General features: G+C 64.4%; 1 protein-coding gene across 1 annotated transcript; it reads right to left on the reverse strand.

The window, feature by feature from the left end:
• Positions 1-4,997: 4,997 nt before the first annotated feature.
• Positions 4,998-13,949, reverse strand: LOC111155721 (inducible T-cell costimulator ligand). The gene is made up of 7 exons (XM_022516062.1): positions 13,729-13,949; positions 11,637-11,677; positions 10,373-10,732; positions 9,622-9,915; positions 8,212-8,383; positions 7,601-7,634; positions 4,998-6,678 (listed from the first exon to the last, which is right to left on the reverse strand). The coding sequence occupies exons 1-7, from the start codon at positions 13,740-13,742 to the stop codon at positions 6,628-6,630; spliced, it is 966 nt and encodes a 321-aa protein (XP_022371770.1). The 5' UTR covers positions 13,743-13,949; the 3' UTR covers positions 4,998-6,627.
• Between the last annotated feature and the right edge of the window lie 261 nt (positions 13,950-14,210).

Below are 14,210 nucleotides of genomic sequence, written 5' to 3' on the forward strand. Positions count from 1 at the left end.
CTCACTGCCCGGTGGGACCCCTGCAGCCTCTCTGGGAAGCTGCGGGCACTCAGTCTAGAGGCGGCTGCTGCGGAGGCCCGTGGACACCCGCGCTCTGCACGGAGGGGCTGGGGTGCCCGGGGGGGCGCCTTTGGCAGCGCAGACGGCCCTGGCCGGCACCCCGCCTCCAGCCCTGGACCCCAGCTTTGCCTCCCCCATCCCTTCTGCTTCCGTGGGGACCCTGTTCCGTCAGGAATGCCAGGGCAGGCTTTGGGGGATTCTGCGTGTTCAAGGGGGCCCTTTCCGAGCTGCCTTCTTAGGCCGTGGAGTGTCACTTCCTCTGTCGGGCCCAGAAGGCAGACAGGAAGTCCAAGGAGGTAATTTTAACCGAAAGTGTGTCGCTCTTTCCTCTGCTCGGGTCCGGTTTTATAAATGCGGTTCTCCGTGGGGCTCCTCGCCGACCTTCGTCGAGGACACTTCCGGCTGGCACGGAAGGTGCCCACCGCTCACGCCCCGCGGCAGCCGCTGCCCGGAGCCCTGCACCCCAGCCTGGAAGCCGGGGCTCACACAGCACTCGCTCCCATGTGCACTGCCCCTGCCCCCAAGAAGGGCTCCAAGCCAGCCGGCTCCGTAGAGGACCGACTCCCTAATTCTGATGTCGGGTCACGATTCTTCACGATGAAAACAATCCAGGACAGTCCCTTCCTCGGGGCAGGGCGGGCCCCCTATTCCCAGGTCTCCTCCTGATTGTGGGTCACCCCCGACTGTGGGACCCCTGACTTTGGGTCCCCCTGACTGTGAGGTCTCTGCCCGTAGGACCCCTCTGAACTTTTGTCCCGTGACTACGGTCCGCCCCCCGAGCATGGGTTCCCCCTTGGGCCATGGGTCACCCTTCTGACTGTGGGTACCCTCTGACATGGGTTCCCCAACCATGGGTCCCTGTCTGACTGTGGGTCTCCTGTCTGCGGCCGGTAGCCTCTCCCAGACCTGGGCCTCAAGGTGCCCGTTACTGTACGTTCCTACTGGCCTTTGCTTGATGCTTTATCATAGAAGGAAAATGATCCCTGAGTCTGTTCCTCCGTTCAATGTTGGATAAACAACGGTCCTGAGTGGGTGGGGTTCCTGTCCTTCGAAGCCCACAGTGCAGGTCTCCCCCCGTTGGTCCCTGGACTGGTGCACGGAGCCCTGGCGGCCCGCCCCGCCACCATCTCATTCCCAGGCCAGGAGGGGACAAACCAAATCTGGATGGTGACATGAGCTCTCTTCTTTCCCAAACGGCCGCTAAGACTTCCAGGAAGGGATTTTCTTTTTCAGATTTGGAGGTTTTGTGGAAAGATGAACAGAGAACCCCATCAGTTAAAACACAAGCATAGGCCCGGATCTTGATCACACCCACAGGGGTAAATGGGAAACTGGGCCGAAACCCTGAGACGCTGACCCACTCTGTGCAACGAGCCCTAGCCTGTGTGTGGCCGAGGGCAGCGCCCCAAGTCTGCAGCGAACTCGGGGGCCAGGCTCCCCAGCAGCCGCTGAGCGGATCGGGAGGACCTGCACCTTGGCCTGGAGCGCACAGCAGCCCTCACGCCCGGCCTGCCCCGAGGAAGGATGCGTCCGTGGGGTCCATGGATGGCATCGCTTTTAGGGGACGAGCAGCGGGAGCTTCCCAGTCTGGACACACCAGGCCGTCAATGCAGTCGTCATGGTCGGGCCGGTTCCTGGCGACAGGAGACGGGGCCATGGCTCTGTGCCGACCGCCAGGCCTTGCTGTCCACTACGGCAGGGACATCCGTTCTGCTCAAGGCTCTATAGGTTATCCCCCACCTTGATTTTTAGGAAGTGATTTCTTTTAAGTAGCTTTTCTGCCCCCGAGACACTATGGCGTGGCTCTAAGTCCTCTCAGTTTTGGAGTCTGCAGCGAAATCAGCGACTTCTCTTCCTGGGCCGAAGGTGGCCGCCAACCTCCTTTGGGCCAGGTGGAGGCTGGGCTCCGTGAACCGCTGAGTCCTGGGCCTTGCGGGGTTGGGGCCGCTGAGGACAGGGTCCGACCTTCTCGGTGAAAAGGGATTTGCCAGATCTCGGTCCGCCAGGGCCCGGCCCCTCCCTGGCCTCAGCCACGGGCCCTGTCGTCCCTGTCACACCTCGGGCGTTGGCCCCTTCTCTTTCTAAGGACTCCCCGGCCAGACTCGTCCTCCTCCCATGACCTCCTCCTCCTCCGGCCTCAGCCCGGCCAGCATCCAGCCTGCTGAGGGACGGAGACTCCGTTTCGATGCAGGGAGGCCGAGGTCTGAGAGCTCGTGCTTACGGGTACTGCCCATGCACGGAGGGGGACACGCCCTCAGGCAGGCCCAGAGGAAGGCAAGGGTCTAGGCTGCCTGCCTGGGCTGCCCCTTCCCCAGTCAGCCTGCCTGGCAGGCTCTGGTGCGGACCGCTGCCAGGCCCACGTTGCAACCGTTAGATGCCGGCGGAGAGCGGGCCCGGGGGAAGGGTGTGCGGTGCAGCGTCAGACGGTGCAGGGGGAATCACGGGCCGGCAGGGCAAGACCTTGGCCGGCCCAGGGTCAGGGCTGGGACTCACCTGCTGGGCCTGGCCCGTGGGAGGACGTCCTCGGATGGACTGAATACGGCCGTGTTCGTGCAGGCCATCCTAGGGGCCCGGGGCCCGGGGGGGAGCACTGTGCTGCCAGTGTGCCCGCGTGGGCGTCTAGACCCCAGCCAGGCTGTGGCCCCCCACCCGGAGCCCTCTTCCCTCTCCTCACCCTCTCCCTAGCCCCTCCTGGCGTTCTCCCTCTTCCTCTCCTCTTGGGTGCTGGAGTGGGTCGAACTGTGTCCCCTACCCCCTAAATTTTAGTTAAGATGAGGTCAGCCTGGGTCGGGGTGGGCCCTGAATCTGGAGGCCGGTATGCTCTGGAGGCAGGGGAAACGGACACAGGGAGAAGCAGAGAAGGGGTGCAGCTTACCTGGATGGCCGCGAGTCCCTGGCTGCCGGAGGAGGCCCGGAAGGATCCTCCCCGTGGGCCCCCACAGGACCTGGCCTACTGACACCTTGACCTTGGACTCCGGCCTCCAGACTGGGAGAGAAGAGACCTCCAAGCCGCCAGGACCCTTACGGAGCTCACGGGCTCCCCCTGACCTCACCGCCCAGGACCCCTGGGTCCTGGGCCCAGCTCCCCCCTCCGGCTGTGTTCTGCTGAGGCCTTGCGCGTAGCAGGGATGGGAAGACCGCCGGGGAGGAGGGGCCGGGGTGAGCACACGGGTGAGAACGTGACGCGGGGACTCAGCCCGGACCTGAAGCAGGCGGCATCACTGTCCCCTTGTGTCCACTATGGTCAGTTCACGGTGACATTTTAAACACGTGACTTCAGCACTCCCCGAGACACTGCGCCTTCTGGGCCCTCGGAGCACAGATCCCCGGGGCGGTCCGGTGACCGCTGCCCCCACAGGCTGGGACAGGTGCCCTCCGCCTTCCCCGTGCTGGCTCACAGCAGCCCTGGCACCTTCCCCAGGCAGACCTGGGGTCACATGGGGGACTCAGGGAGATGAGTCACGCTCTTCCAGGGGAACGGTGGCGCCTGCGCTCAGCCCAGACCTGGGGACAGGGGACTAGGGGAGGCAGGATGGTGAGGGAGGGAAGGACGGGGTGGGGAGGACAGTGGTGAGAGGACGGTATGGGAAGGAGGGAGGATCCTGGACAGTTCTTGGCTGGGACAGCCCCCGTCACTCCCCCAAGGCCCAGATCCAGGTCCGGAGGGGCCTCTGCTCCCGGAGGCTGGCCCCGTCGCACTGGGAGCTGGTGGGCCACGGCCCCACACAGCCCGGGGTATCACAGCTTTCCTCTGTCCGTGTTGTGAGGGGCCCCAGGGTCCTTCCCAGGGCCTCCCAGCTGGAGCCTTCGGCAGGAGGTGCCCCCTCCCCAGGGCTCAGCTCCTGGCCCCTGAAGGGGACTGATGGCACAGGAGGCCCCTGGATTCTTGACACCGATGCCCCACGGGCCCTGGGAGGGTAGGAATGAGGGGGCCGGGGGCCGGGGTGAAGGACAGGGCTGGGGCGCCCTGTCAGGGCTGGAGAACCCCCAGGAGCAGCGGGAACGGGGGTTCTAACCCTGCTGGGGTGTCGGGGTACAGTCCGTCTCCAAGGACAAAATGATCTCAGGTCCATCGGAGTGACTGCGTTCTGTTTCTGGAAAGCTGGGAATGGGGGTGTAGGGACCAGGTGTGGGGCTGGGGGACCTTCCACACTGCCCAGAGCCCACCTGCCGGCTCCAGCCCTGGCCCAAATGGCCATCAGAAAGCCACAGCTGCCCTCCCCAGGGTGGGGCTGACACACTGGCCAGGCTTCTAGAAAGCATCTGAGCAGCTGGGCCAGTGGGCAGCAGCTCGTTCTGCGTCCTCGCCCCACAGCAGGGACAAGTGTCCACCTCAGGCCACACAGGCTGCTGACCCTTCTCTCCCCTGCCCTTGTGACGAGCCGTCCTGTGTGCTCACCCAGGCTCCTCCTCCCCAGCGGTCTTCCCATCCCCGCTACCTGCGGGTGAGCGGCCGTGGTGGGAGGGCCCCCGAGGCCAGGACTCCCAAGGGCACAGGTGTCGGGGCAGGGCCTCTGGCCAGGCGCTGAGCGCACTGAGATGGTTCCAGGCTCTGGAAGGAGCCAGGCTGAACGGGAAGGAGCCTGATGGGAGACGTTCCCCAGCCTGGCCCCAGGAATCCCCTGTCCTATGCCACAGACAGCCATGGGCCAGGAGCCCCCATGTGGCAGGGGACAGGGGCCCCATTCACTCTGCCTCCCAGGGCCAGGGGCCAGCGGAGGGCAGGGATTCTCGCTCCCAGACACTGACCCTCAGGGCGGGGAGCTTTTCTGTGGCGGCCGTTCTGTATCCCTCTCCCCGTTAAAGGCCAGTGGCAACCCCACGCGTGACAACCGGACATGCCGCCAGACCTCGCCCAACGTCCCTGGGGGGCACGACTCCCTAGGTCAGCGGGAAGGACAAGGCAGGCCGGCGGGGGAAGCCGCTGGACACAGACACCGCTTTCATCTTGTATTCTCATAAACCAGGTTTCCAGAAGCGGACGTGAGAACAGTGGTCTCCGACCCGCCCACAGACGGTGATGTCCAGGCTGAAGGGCGAGGGGTCGCTGTACCTCCTCCCAGACCACACTGGGTCCTGCCCGGGGGGCGCCCCGCGAGTGGGGTCTGCTACAGGCTGCAGGGAGGGCGCCCGGGGCTGGTGGCCGGCCCCGCGCCCCCTCCCCGCACCCTGGCCGTCCTCGTGCTTCCGCTCTGGACGCCCCAGACCCCGTCCCCCTGCAGGGACTCGTCCCTTCTCATGCTTCCCGCAGTCGGATGCTCACGGGTCTCGCCGCGCTCGCGTCAGAGCCGTGAGGGGAGTTCCGGGTACAGAAACAGACACGGACAGTTTCTCCTAGAAAGTGCTGGGCTCAGCTTCGCCCCGAGCCTGGCCCTTGTGTTTGTCCCAGTCCGGGTCCGGGTCCGGGGGCTCCTGACGCCGTCAGTGCTGAGTGACTGCAGGTGGGACGATAGGCTGCGTGTCCAGGGGCTGTGCACACCTGCGTCACTTGGCAGCCTCCTTCACAGAAGCTTCTGGAAGCACGAGCAGCTAGACTCATTCAGGGCCACAATATGTGAACGGCCAGAGCCGTGGGCCGCACACCTCTGCGTGCTCCGCCAGGGCCCGGGGGGCTCCGAGGAGCCTGGCGTTTGTCCCTTCTGGGCGGGCCGGGGGTGACAGGTGCAGAGGGCGGCATGGAACTCACGCCACATTCTGACGCTAGGAGGACGCCCCCTCCATGCGTGTCGCGCTGCCACTGAGGGCCCTGGATGGACCCTGGCAAAGCCGTGTCCCCCGGAGACGCGTGCTCCCTGTCCGGCCTGAGCGAGTTTCTGGGTTGTTCCCTTTGCGCCCTCGGAGGCCGTGGCTCCTGCCAGGGCTGCCCGAGAGCAGACTATCTTCTCGAAAAATTCCACTGACTTTTTCGGAGGGAAATCCAGCTTTGGGCCAAAACAAACAAGATCGGGGTTTCTTCCCAGTGAGGATCTCAGAAGAACACAAAGTCCCAGGAGTCTTTAAGGTTTTTGCAGCATTGACCGTGACTGTGACCAGCATCCTGGACAGACACACACGTGCAGACACACGGCCCTGCGTCTCGGGGGGCGGGAGGGATACACTGGCGCCTCTGTGTCCCACAGACACCCCTGAGTCACCTTCACCCAGCAGGGCAGTCGCGGGAGAGCCCGCGCCCTCGCTCTTCCTCCTAAGTGAGACGCCCTCCGCCGGTCTCAGAAAAGCCACACTGCCCCCAACCCCCATGGGTTTTGGATATAGAGGAGCCCCACGGGCTGCAGGGGTGGGTGGAGGAGGGAGCCATCGCGAAGTACCAGAGCTGGGGAGCCCGCCCACGTGGGGGCACGTGTGTCCCGCTGACTCGAGAGGTCCTTGTCCTCGTTCCGGGATCGGGGCAGCCCCTGGAGCGCTCTCCCTGGGGTCAGGCAGGGGCCTGCGTGTCCCTTCCAGGCTGGAGAGGCCCCAAGTCCACGAAACCCCCTTGTTAATGGCGCCGGTGGGGGCAGATGGTCCCCCTTGGCCACCGGGCCTGCCACTTCTCAAGCACCGTCCGCCGTCCCTCCTGGTGGCGTCTCACAGCAGCCCTGTCCACCTTCCAGGCGGGGAGTTCGCATCAGACACAGTCTTAGAAAGAAAAAGAAGGGAAGCGGAGTCACGGGACCGGCACCTGCTATCTTCTGGGGGAGGGAGGCAGACGGCTGACTTTCCTGGGGGCTTAGAAGGGTGGAAACAAAGGCCGAAAACTTCGAAAACCCACGGACGGGGTGCTTCCGTCCACCCTAAGAACAGGCAGGCCCTAAGGGTTTGGTGAGTTGCTGGTCTCGGGCTGTCGGAGACGGGCTCACGTGGCCCCAGGAGCACATCCCGGGCCGCCCGCCTGTCAGCCGCTGGGAGCAGGTTCCTGGGACCAACGGGGCCCCCTGGGGGTTGCTGCATTTCAGGCCCAGCCGGGCCCGACCGGCCACAGGGCGGCCACAGGGCCGGATGGGCTCCCGGGACTCAGAGCGGGGGCTCACTTGCTGGGGCTGTCAAGCGCACACCGGCCCCGTGGCCCCCGCAGCCCGAGGCACCTGCGTGCAGGAGACGGAGGCTCTGTGGGTGGGTGTGTTCCCCACTCTCGGGGGGTCACCTCGACCTTGCTCCCGGGACTGGGGAGCTCGCCTCGCACATGTAGCTATTCTCTGACAATGGGCTCGGTGTCTGGTCTCTTGTGGGCCCCGTGGGGGTAGGGTGCGGAGGGCGGGGCGCCGGGGGGGAGGGTGAAGCTCGGGGGCTGTGCCCGGCGGTCACCATCCCAGGCTCTCTGCTGGCGTGTGTGTCTGGAAAATTCCGTCACCCAAGGTCAGCAAGGACGGATTACACGCCAGAGGGGGCAAGTGGGAAGCAGCTTCTCGAGGGGTTCCCGAGGGGTTCACTGTGTCTCTGAAAACAGAAACATCTATCCCCTGGCCATCAAGTACAACTCATGCCAAAGGCAGCCCCCAGCCGCCCGCTCCCGTAACCCGCACGCGCCCTCCGCGGGCCCCTGCCCTCGCCACCCACTCACCAGGGAACTCCGCTCTGGCTTTGCAGCCGGGCACCTGTGGGAAGGAACCAGAAGCACTCAGGGTGGGCAGCAGAGGGCGGGGGAGGGGCCGCGGCCGTGGGAAATCTTTCTGCGATGATGGAATTGGCCACGCGCGCACGGGAGGCCCCAGGGAAAGGCTCCAGCTTGGAACCAACTTGTCCAGCAGCGACCCAGGCCCTCACCCCATGAAAGATCTGGAAGGTCCCCACCTTTGTCAGTATCTTAGGGGATGCCCGCCGGCCTCTCCCCCCAGGGAAGACGTCCCTTGCCCCCCCCAGGGTCCTTCCTGGTTGACCCTTGGGGTGTGACTCCGTTCGTGTTCTGGGCTTTTCTGCGAGTTTTGCTGCTTGGTTTTAGAGGGTCAACACCCAGACTTTCTCCACCTGTCTTAACTTTGGCCAGAGTTCAGGACCGAAGGCAGCTTGGCTTCCACGGAAACGGACCCCGTCCTGACCTCTACGCTCAGAAGCAGCCGCTCCCGCCCCAGGCGAGGACACGGCCTCCTGCTGTACCCACACCTTGAACGAGGCAGCTGGCTCATGCCGGCCCGAGAAGCACTCAGCCCCAAGCCCCGGCGCCCGGACCCCTACCTGGTTGGAAACCCGCGGGGACATCGGCTCCTACACACCCAGCCGGTGGCCACGGCCACGGCCACGACCACGCCCAGCACGGCCAGGGTGCTCAGCACCATCCCGTGCTCCCTCCTGCGGACGTCCGTGTGGCTCCCTGTGTTGCCGGGTTCGGGGGTCGTGAACGTTTCTGCTGGAAGAGAAAAGGAGCCCAAGAGTTAACGGGTGCGGAGGAAAGGCAGGGCCTTCCAACCTTCCGACACAGCAAGAGGGGCCTGAGGGAGGTGCTGTTTTGGGGATGCTGAAACCCTGAGGCCGGTGAGGGAAGGGGTCCTGTCCCTCAGGGGAGCACCCCCGTCTTCCTGGGGGCATAGGCGGCCCTCCACACCCCCACCTGGGCCGCGGGAGCCCCTGCAGCGCCCACACCTGGGCCGAAAGTGCTGATCCACTGGGTGTGGGCGTGGGGAGCTTGTACGGGCTTCCAGCGGTCCCACAGCGTCAGAATTGACACCACTGCCTAGCGAACCTTCCGGTTTCCCTTCCACCCGCCGCCCACGCTGCTCTGCAGGGAGAACGTGGCTCAGAGGCCGTGGTCAGAGGCGGGCTGTCTGGTCCTACCCTTGTCCTGGTCCGTTTGGGCTCAGAGACCGTGACCACAGAATCAAAAGGCTGTGCCCTGATTTCTGGAAGGAAAACAGTGGCCCTGCCACTGTCCCCGGGGGTCAAGGCTTGCGCCCCACGCAGGCCCAGGCTCACACTCGGGAGGCTTGTGCGTGCTGTCACCCTCTGCTGGTGCCATCTCGGATTCTCCCCATTCCTGCACAAGGAGCCCGGCCTTTCCCTCCACTTTGCACCAGGACCTGCAGGTTACCGGAGGCGGGGGGCGGTCCTGGGGCAGCATCACTTTCCTGGAGCAGGCCGGGCCCGCGGACCCCACTGCCAGCTGCTGGGAACCTGTCATCTCAACGTCACGACAGGGACACGCAGATGGAGAGCCTGGGGCCTCTAGTACCTGCCTGTACCCCGCACCCCAGCCCCCCACACCCCAAGCCAGCAGCCAGGCCCGGTTCCAGCAGCCGGAGCCCCAGCGTGGTGGCTCCGGCCTTCTGATGGGGCACAAGCTCATAGACGGAGCAGGCGTGAGCCTCGGTCCTGCTGCTGTCACTGCCCGGTCCTACACAGCCTCTTGGCCTCAATCCCTCGTCCGTAAAGTGGGTCAGCAAAGCTGAGCCTGAGAGTGACCACTGAGTCAGGGCACGTGCCCTACGCGCCCAGCCCCGCTCCTGCCCTTCGATCTGCTTGTCACCTCTTCCCACTTCCAATCAGCTTTCGGAAGCCACAGCCAAGACCCCTTGCAGGGGCCGGTCCCCAAGTCACCACAGGCCCCCAGGCTCGGGCTGGCCTCAGCGCGCGGACCCCGGGGGACCTTACCTGTCTGGCACAGGCCCGTGAGGTTTTGGTGCAGAAGGACGTTCTCAATGCAGCAGCCGACGTTCACGCTGGGGGTCCGGCTGACCCGCAGGACGCTGACCACGTCGTACAAGCCGCGTGCGTTCAGGACAACCGTGCTGTTCTGCAGGCCCTCGGGCAGCACGCTGTTGTCCGTCTTGTTGATCCAGTACACGTTTGGTTTTGGATAGCCGTTCACGGACGTGCACGTGAACGTGAGCTCCTCGTCCTCGGAGGGGCCGTGTGGCGCGAGGACCACCGGCACGCTGTAGTTCGCTGCAGGGGAGGGGGTGGGAGGGGAGGGCGGCAGGGGCTGAAGGTCAGAAGCGGAGGGGCACCCGGCCCTACTCCCGATGACACAGCCTGTCTGCTGCGCTGAGGTCCTAGGTCGGCCTGAACTGCCTTCCTACGTTCTCTCTCACTAGTGCTTTACGGCACTCGCTCCTAATCTCGTTCAGAACCTCCAGTTGGAGCTGATTTGCAGAATTCCAGGCAAAGACGGAAGATTCGGGCTTCATGCGTGAGACCAGGTCAACTCAGGCTACAGGGGACTTCCTACGGGGCGGATGCGTTTTCAACCAGCTCGGCCCCCCACCCGCTTAGACGCAGACCCGCCTGGAGACGTTAGGAGGCTCTTTACGGACGGAAATGAGCCCAGGACCGCGCCTTGTCCACACGGGCTCGGGGCGTAAGGCTGGGGTGGGGTGGGTCCCGCCGGCCTCCACGGTCTTACCTGCCACGTGCAGCGTCACCACCACGTCCAAGATCTTTTGTAACTGCAACGATTTCCTAAACACCAGGCAGTTGAACTTCTGTTCGTCGAGGGGGGTGACGTTGTAGAGACGCAAGGAGAAGTCGCCGTGCTTCATGCTGTCCGGCGAGAGCCAGGCCCTGTCCCTGTAGCGGTTGTCCTCGAGGCCCGCCGAGCTGTTCCCCGACAGGTAGTAGGTCACGGTCGTCGGGTGGCCCACGGCGCTGATTTGCCAGTACACGTACAGGTCGTCGAGATCAAAAGTGGGGCTTTCGGGGAAGACGCAGCTGAGCTCGACGTCGCTGCCCACCAGCGCTCTGACTTCCTGCTCTCGAGTATCCGCTGGGATGGAAGAGGACGAAACTGACTTTCTGCACCTGATTTCTTGCCCGCAAACTTACTTTACTGGGGGGACAGGAGGAGGATTTTTGGTCGCAAGACTCAAACACCACTGCTGGCTCATTTCAGCAGAAACACGATGTGTTAATCAGATGGCCGTAGGAATGGGAAAGCACACTTAAAATTCAGGCATTTTTGGCAGGCACGTGGATTTCTATCCTTACAGGAGAGGCGAACGTCGGGAGAAGTGGGGGGACGGGGGACACCCAGAACTGCACTGCACTATTTCGGCTACTTCCAGGGTATTTCCAATTAATTCAAAATAAAATGTTCCTTTTTTTTTTTTTTTTTTTTTAGTTCAGACATTTATAAGGAAACAGTTTCGCTTGATGCTCGCACTACATCAGGAAGGCTGACAGGCTGTTCCCAGGGTGGTGCAACCGTCAGGACCACGGAAACACCTAGGGGAGAGCCATTGAGTCCCCGGCCCGCCACTCTCAGGGCTGGAAGGCTTGGCGAGCCCTCGGCCTTCCACGTGGTGCCGAACCCTGTTCCTTGCTTTTCTGCATGGTGGCAGCTTTGCAAATTCCTGGGGGCCAACTGGGGCGAAGGGGTCGGAGAAAGAGGGGGCCCCAGCTCATCAGGGAGCAGAGGGACTGGAACATGGAGAACGAGCTGCCTTCTACCTCCGTGAAACGCGAACTCAAACAAGGACTCTGGGGCCTGCACAAGCGGCCCCCGTCGTGGCCTTTGGTCTGCTCATTACCCGAACCCCGGACTCAGCTTCCTTGCGGGGGACCCCAGAGGAGCAAGAGGGCCGTAGGACCCTGTGGACACCCGCACCCACAGGACACCTGCACCCACAGGCTCCCTGCTCCGCAGGAGGGCAGAGCCCCCCTGGACCTACCGGCTTGCAGGGCACTGAGCAGCAGCAGGAGCAGTCCAGGACTGGAAAAAAACAACCAGAAAGGCGGGTGAGCTACTGCTCCTTCCAAACAGGGCACACTGCTCCTCGCGGCGAGAGTGGTCGTGCCCAGGGAGAGATGTGACCACACGCACGGCCTCAGCCTATCCGGTGGCTCCGGTCAGGGCCACCCCCGGCAGTGCCGCCAGTCCTGAGCCACCTGCCAGCTCCCCCATGCCAACGGTGTGATCACAGGGAAGGTGGGAGCCTCCCCAAGGTCACAGCCCTCCTCCCGCTGCGGGCCTGGCCTTTGCTGTGGATGGATTCCAAGAAACTACATGAAATCAGAAAAGTACACTTTGAAGGGATTTGTAGCAGAGCTACATTTAAGTTTGGGGGCACAGAGGGGTGCCTGGGCGGCTCAGTGGGTGAAGCGCCAACTCTTGGTTTCTGCTCAAGTCATGACCTCAGGGTCAAGTTCCGGGTCCGGCTCCCTGCGCCACGGACAGTCTGCTCACGGACTCTCCCTCTCTCTCTGCCCCTCCCACTCGTTCTCTCTCTCTCTCTCTCTGAAATAAATAAATAAATCTTAAAAAAAGAAGTTTGGGACACAGAGAGGATCTAACGTGGCCAAGAGCAGCGGCCGCCGAACCTCCGGGGAGCCCACGGGAGGAAAGGAACGCGGTCATTCTGAAACCAGAAACCAGATCTGAAGGCTCCTCAGAGCGGGCAGGCCGCTCGCCGGCCAAGGGCCAGCAAATCCCTCTGGGGACTTCCCAGACTCCTTGAAGCAGACCTTGGACTTGGGAGACCCCACACGCTGCATGCCTCCGTCCCACCGCCCTGTCCTGCAGCCTCCCAGGATCCTGCGTCCGCTGTGTGAGTTCTGGACCTGAAGGCACCCCCGCCCCGCCCCCAACAGCTGTCATCTGAGTGGGCATGGCGGCCTGTGCCTTGCGGGGACGTTCCGGCATGCACTGCTGTCCTGCCAAGCCAGACCCTGGGCCACCATGGGCTCCCCCACACCCTACAGAAGTCGCAGCCTGTTGGGATCACCATTCCAGCTTGTAAGGACAACTTCCAGACCTCCCTGTCCAGCCCCCTTCCCTGGAGCCAGAGCTGCCTTGTAAGCCACAAGGCTGTGAAAACCCGTTGGTGACTCCCCACGGGAGACCCACAGTCTCCCACAGTGCCCATCAGACCCCCCTTCTGCGCTGAGGGTCCAGGGGACATACGCCTGCTAGGGCGTCATTGGGTTATCTGGGGGCTCTCTGGGGGCGTGCACATGAGCACATGCTCGGGTTCTGGCCAGAGAGACAGGTTTGCCTTCTCCCTGGTGCTCCCTGGGCCCACTTCTTGGGCCCTCCTAGGCCTCTGCTGTTCCACCTGGGCCCCAGGCCAAGCCCCCAGGCTCTGGGGTATGGGTGACTGTGACATTCAAGGACCTACATTTATAACAGGGAAGGCTGGGTGTCGGGACCCAGGTGTCACTGCCACACCAGCTTATCAAGGGGTGCACAGCCTGCCGACCCCACGGCTCCACCCAAAGTGGGCATCCTGGGAGCAAAGCTGGCATCCGCGTCTTCCCTCTAGCAGGGACCAGGAGTGATGGGCAGGCCTGAGCCCATCCTCCCCGGGGATCGGCTGATGGGGGCAGGGATCCTAGGTGTGTGGGGGAGGACATGGCACCAGCCAGTGGGCACCAGCTGTTCTTGGAGAGTGATTCTGGCGCTTCGAGGTCAATGCGTGCCTCTGGGCAATCTGCTGTGGGTGGCCAAGCCAGGGCCTGGGCGCCGGGCCGCGGGGGACACTTGTCCGCTAGTCCGCTGCAGGCTGCTCTCACCCTTCCTTCTCGGGACCCGCCTCCAAGTACACCCACGCGCTGCCCTCCGTCCTCCGCCACCTGACCCACCCCTGGGAGGACGCCACCCAGCCGCAGGTAGGGGCTCCGGATGCCGCCTGGCGCCCAGGGACCGACCCTCCCACGGATTCCGCCCGGGCCACCAGGTGAGTGGTGTCCTATCGGACGACCTCGGGAGCCTGCTCCCCGCCTCCGCGGCGCCCCCAGCTCCTTCCCCGGCACCCGCACACTCACCTTCTCAGCCGCATGGTGGGGGCGGGACCTCGGGTCGCGGGAGCCCTCGGAGCCGGAGAGACCTCAGGCGGCGGAAGACCCCGGGGCGCGGGAGACCTCAGGCCGCGGGAGCCCTCGGAGCTCGGGAGACCTCCGAAGCGCGAGAATCCTCAGACCTTGGGAGCTCTTGGGGCGCCGAAGCCCAGCTGAGCCTCCGCGTCCCGCGCCTCCGAAGCTCTGAGCGCTTCGCCAGCCGCGGCTCCGAGTGCCTACCCTGGCCCCGCCCGGCCTCGCCTCTGATCCCACCCCTGCCCCGTCCGGCTCACGAGGGGGGAGGGCGGGGCTAGCGGGACGGAAGCTCGGCCACAGGCCCCGCGAGGTAGCCTCCCCGCAGGGACGCCGCGCGGGGACCAGGGCGCCGAAGGTGTCCGGGGGAGTTGGGTGCGGCGGGGTGCTGGTGCGCGTTTCCGGGCTGGAGGACGGCCGAGGGCTCTGCGGGAGGC

Source organism: Enhydra lutris, unplaced genomic scaffold (assembly GCF_002288905.1).
Source record: "Enhydra lutris kenyoni isolate GAN:26980312 unplaced genomic scaffold, ASM228890v2 scaffoldscaffold43, whole genome shotgun sequence".
In the NCBI taxonomy this organism is placed as follows: domain Eukaryota; kingdom Metazoa; phylum Chordata; class Mammalia; order Carnivora; family Mustelidae; genus Enhydra; species Enhydra lutris.

Bases quoted from the DNA above. Each gene is read 5' to 3' on its own strand.
- LOC111155721 (XM_022516062.1), bottom strand. The intron at 8,384-9,621 runs GTAAGGTCCCCC...TTTCTCTTCCAG, and splicing joins CACGGGCCTGTGCCAGACAG to CAGAAACGTTCACGACCCCC. The intron at 7,635-8,211 runs GTAGGGGTCCGG...TCCTTCCCACAG, and splicing joins CCCCGCGGGTTTCCAACCAG to GTGCCCGGCTGCAAAGCCAG.